Source organism: Orycteropus afer, unplaced genomic scaffold (genome assembly GCF_000298275.1).
Source record: "Orycteropus afer afer isolate SDZICR_OR568_19922 unplaced genomic scaffold, OryAfe1.0 scaffold00085, whole genome shotgun sequence".
NCBI classification, from domain to species: Eukaryota; Metazoa; Chordata; class Mammalia; order Tubulidentata; family Orycteropodidae; genus Orycteropus; species Orycteropus afer.
The window spans coordinates 10,967,265-10,972,377 of record NW_006921672.1 but is presented as its reverse complement, the minus strand read 5'-3'; the positions used below and the strand labels follow the sequence as shown (position 1 = coordinate 10,972,377).

Below are 5,113 nucleotides of genomic sequence, written 5' to 3'. Positions count from 1 at the left end.
TATTTCAGCCAGGCACAGGGAAAAGAAAAAATGCTGAAAACTAGGACTGGGAGGGGAAGATTAAGAATAATAATTAAAAAGACAAAAGTATTAATAATAATAGCTGTTTTAAAACAGATAAATACAAGCAAACTAATCACCAGAAAAAAGAAAAAAATTTAAAAAGAAGAAAAAAAAAATTGTGGAGGACAGGGCAGGGCACCCGGGCTCCATCTGAACACACAGACTGTGATGGAGTTCCTGTGGACCCAGAAGGTAGGTGGGAGTGGGGGATGGCTGCACCTCCGTTCACCAAGCTGGTGTGGGGTATAAGAGTAACAAGAAGAATGTGGTACCTTTTCAGTCTTGCAGGTCCAGAGTGACCTTGGGGTTGCTGGAAAGCAGAATGTGTTCTTAAGCCCCAGGAATCTGTGAACGCGCTATCTGTTTAAATATCCAAAATAGTCAAGCCGCTTTTAAACCTTCAAAATGGCGGTGTCCTCTGGACCGGCAAAAGTCCACAGCTCAGCCCGCCTTTCTCTTCACCTTCTCCGTTTATTCCCAGCCACCAGAGCAGTCCTCTGTGCAGTCCCTGGCTAGCGGGGCTGATTTTTAGGTTAATTCTTAGGTCCTCCCAGCACTCAGGAATCTCCAACCTATCTGTGGCATAAGGATCACTCAGGATCGCTGCCAGACCACAGCTCCGTATGTCTCCTTTTTTGGTATTTTCACACAAATTCTTCTGCTAGTTGGGGTTTAGTCCACTTCTATATCCTCCCCTTCAAGACTCAGGGGTCCGAGATTATCTTGTGTGTCTGTGTTAATTGGTTTCCCTTTTCTTTGTTGAAGAGGGTCTGTGTAGTCTTTCTGCCTAGTCCGCAATCTTGCCAGAACCTCTGCAAGACTGTTGTTGTTGTTGTTATGTGCTGTGAAGTCGGACCCGACTCATAGCGAACCCTCCTTGGGTTTCCGAGGTGATATCTCTACTGAAGTAGATTGCCCAACCTTCCTTGAGAGGAGTGGCTGGTGGCTTTGAACCACCAGCCTTCTGGTTAGCAGTCAAGTGCCTTAGGCACTACGCTACTGGAGACTACCATTTTAAAAACTTAAAAAAGAAAGAGGCTGATTTCACTTACGAATATAGATGTAAAGGTCCTAAATAAAAAAAGATTTGCAACCTTAATATTAGTGCATTGAAGAATAATAAGCCACAACCATGTAGGGTTTACTTCTAGAACCAAAGTGTCGGTTAATGTTAGAATATTAATTAATAATATTTCAATACAGTAGGAACATCACACACTGTCTTAGTCTGTGTAGTATGTGAATTTTATATATACAACACACATTCTAGAAGAAAATTTCCTTACCTTGGTAAAGAATATCTATCAGAAATAAATTGCAGGCATACTTTGTGTTGAAACACCAAAGGCTTCCCTTTAAAGCTGAGAATAAGACCTCAGCCATTTGATAGTATTCTGGAGGTTCCAGCCAGAGACATGGAAGAAAGAAAACCAATTGTGTTCTGCATAGAATTACAGCTGTCTATCTGCAACAATCTAAGAGGTAAAACAATGACTTAAAATTTATAAAAGAATTTGGAATACAAGATAAACAAAAATTAATGCTTACATATTAAAAAAAATTAAAGATATATTTTAAAAGATCTTGTTGATGAAGAATATTAATACACCATGACTGCCTGAAGAATGAACAGATTTGTCTTGGAAGAAGTGCATCCAGGATGTTCCTTAGAAGCAAGGATGGTGAGACTCTGTCTCATGTACTTTGGGCATGTCATCAGGAGGGACTAGTCCCTGGAGAAGGACATCATGCTTGGTGGAGGAGAGAGTCAGCGACAAAGAGGAAGACCCTCAATGAGTTGGATAGGCATAGTGGCTGCAACAGTGAGCTCAAATATAGCCATGATTGTGAGGATGGTGTAGGACTGGGCAGTGTTTTGTTCTCTTGTACACAGGATTGCTGTGAGTCAGAACTGATTCAATAATACCTGACAAAAACAACTCTTTATGGAAGCAGACTGTCACATCTTTCTTCCACTGAGTGGCTGGTGGGTTTGAACCATCAACTTTTTGGTTGGCAGCTGAATACTAACCACTGCACCACCAGGGCTGCTAATGGGATACTACTCAGCAACAAAAAGTAATAGACTGTTGATGGATTTCAGAATAATTATTCTGAGTAAATGAAGCCAGACCGGAAAAAAAGAATACAAAAGGGAAAAAAAAAGGAAATCTAGGTTAGACAAGGGAGAAGACTTCTGAGAACATGACTGTTACCTAAAATGTGATACAGGAAAAGATACCTTCTGAGTGACTTAAAAATTGATCACTTTTAATGTGTAAACCTACATGGAATGAACTAATTAATCAACAGTAGCTATTATTAATTCAGGAACCCTGGCCAGTGCAAATGGTTAAGTCTTTGACTACTTGATGAAAGGTTGTTGGTTCAAACCCACCCAGGGGCTCTTCAGAAAACAAGCTTGGAGATTTGCTTCCAAAAGGTCAGTCTTGAAAACTCTAGGGAGCACTGACATACATGGGGTCGCCCTGCGTCAGAGTCAACTCAACAGTTAGAATATTACTAATTCTAAAAGCCTGAGTGAATATATTTTAAAACATCCCTCAAAATAGTTTAAAACAAACAAAAAAAAAAAAAAAAGGAAAAGGAAACAGAAGTGTGACTATATAAAACAGCATATATTCAAAAACATAGCAAACTATTTCCAGCTATATCAAATGGGATGTTCTGAGTTAGAGGTAATGGTAAACCTTTACAAAAAACCCTGTGTGACTTAAATTATAAGGAAATTTATAAAGCAGTGTAACTGGAAATGCAGTTAAGGGCAGGTTCTCCAAGGTGAGACCAGTGGCTCACTGAGGTCATCAAGGACCCAGGATCTTCTCTCTCCTCCACCATCATCAATATCGACTGTGTTCATAGTTCCCTTTTGTGTTGAAACATAGTTGCTCATTAGCAGTCAAGGCCACTTGCTTGTTCAGCTGAAGATACAGATAGAAATTCAGCCTAGAGTGTCATTCCTTCCCTTTAGTCTGATTGAGACAGTGTAGGTCATGTCCTCACTCCTGGTGGTGCACTGAATAGATCAGGATCCCCCTGGACCAGGGATGGCAGGGACATTGAGCAGAATCACACTCTGTTAGGAAGAAGTGAAGTAGAAGTTGGGTAAGCAGCCAGCTGTGTCCACTACATATGTATGTACAGGGTTGTTATATTTCACATGTAAAACGTAATTGAATCATTTAAAGAAAGCTCCCAGGAGCTTCGTAGTTTTTCCAACAGAGTTAAAAAGAGGTGGTCAAAAGTAGTTTTTTTGAAACGACATGGGCTGTTCACTAAAAACCGTTTGTGTTCTTAACAGAGACTCCGGGGACGTAGCAGCTCTCCGAGGGTGAGTTCAGCCTAGAGGGTTCCTTTTGTTTCATTTAATCCAGCTTTATCCTCTGGCCACTCAGTCACCTATGTGTTTGGTTCTTCTCTGTGATTCAGATCCCGGAAATTTAACATTCTGGGCACAAACACGAAAGTGATGAACATGGAAGAGTCCAACAATGGCAGCCTTTCTGCAGAGTTCAAGCACTTGGTATGTGGAGAAGCCCGACTCCCCTCCCCAAGGGCACCTGGCAGTGTGGGAGGTCAGGGGAGAGCCTCTATGACAGAAGTGCTTTTTGCTTTTCTTACAGACCCTCAGGGAGCAAAGATGTGGCAATGGGGGCCGAGCAAATTGCGATGTAAGTTTTGTTGGGGATGACAACCATCTGGGAGGGTTTCTGTTGATGTGGAGAGAAGAGTGAGCCTTTTTACTACCCTGAATTAGGGACATCAACCTGCATTTTCAGCTGTATGATTCAGAAAAGTGACCGTAGGCCAAGTGACATGATACAAAGTCACCTGGGCCATGGGGCTTTCTTTCTCACGGCGTTTCCACAACTGTTCTGGGAATTAGCTTATCATTGAGAAGAGGTGGCGAGTCCCCATTTGGTCGAAAAGCAGCTTTCCACCTTGCCTGGGGCTCTCCAAACGCCCCTTCCAACTCCTGCCAGCCAGGACTCACCCACTGGCTCTTCTCTTGGTGACCTGTTTTGTTCACGGAGGTGAGATTGAGAGTGTACAAGGCAACAGATCTGAGTTAAACATTAAAGCAAAAGAAAAAAAACAAAACCTTTTCTTGTTCTTCAGCCTCCTCTTTTCTTCTCCGTCTCTCATTGGTTCAGGTACTAGATTCTTAGTGGCAGGAAAAACGTTTTTATTTATTTAGGCAAATGTGAGGAAAAACTAGTTTTCAGTCTTTTAAAAAATTGTGATACTCTGTTCTTTTTCTGATGCATTAATGTACTTTCTAGCTCTTGAGCCCATCTTTCCTCTCCTAATATATAGCAGGCCTTTAAAAAAAAAAGGGAACTGAATTAGAACAATATAATACTTGACGGCAATTAAAGAATGAGGTCGTTTGTATGCAGCATGTTCATAAAGCATGTACGTGGCCTCTCTGTGTAGAAAAAGCAAGATGCAAAATTATCTGAGTGGGATGTTAGTATTTTTGTTTTAAAAAGATGCCACAGCCTGTTTCATGTTTATTCATGTACTCATTCTGAAGAAGTACACACCAAACAGTGCTTCTGTATTAGTGCTGTTGTTAGTATCCAGGCTACTCTAAACTATTTCTGTAATATTTGCATTTTAAATTAAACCCGTATTACTTTTGTAATCGGAAAAGGGCTCCTTTTAAAATGAACTGTTCTATTTCTGAGAATTAATTGGTAACTCCTGTTCAGAAGATGATTGCTATGGTGCTAGTCTAGGGAGTTTAAACTGTTACAGTCACTTTGGAATTTGGGTTATAAAAATGAGCATACTCTATAACTCAGCCCCAGGGATACAGGTGAGGAGAGACAACTCAGGGACGCCCAAAGCAGCAGGCCAGAAGAGCACGAGAAAGGGGATTAAAAGCCAGGAAGCCAGACAGGAACAGTCAGCCACAGGGCCCCAGGCGGGGGTGATACAAGAGGTCTCCAACAGCAAGACAGACTTGTCTGTCGGTTTGTCCTACTGTGGTGACATGTAGACGTGAGTTTTGAGGCTGAGCCTC

At 41.5% G+C, this 5,113-nt stretch overlaps 1 protein-coding gene across 1 annotated transcript in view; it reads left to right on the top strand.

Annotated features, from left to right (window-relative positions):
• STAT3 (signal transducer and activator of transcription 3) overlaps positions 1-5,113 on the top strand; it is a gene marked incomplete at its 5' end in the record, with an annotated part of 27,874 nt that overhangs the window by 9,255 nt on the left and 13,506 nt on the right. Inside the window, 3 exons of the mRNA XM_007942158.2 lie at positions 3,386-3,415; positions 3,514-3,607; positions 3,708-3,755. Coding sequence (XP_007940349.2) covers positions 3,386-3,415; positions 3,514-3,607; positions 3,708-3,755 — 172 coding nt within the window. The remainder of the gene's footprint in view (positions 1-3,385; positions 3,416-3,513; positions 3,608-3,707; positions 3,756-5,113) is intronic.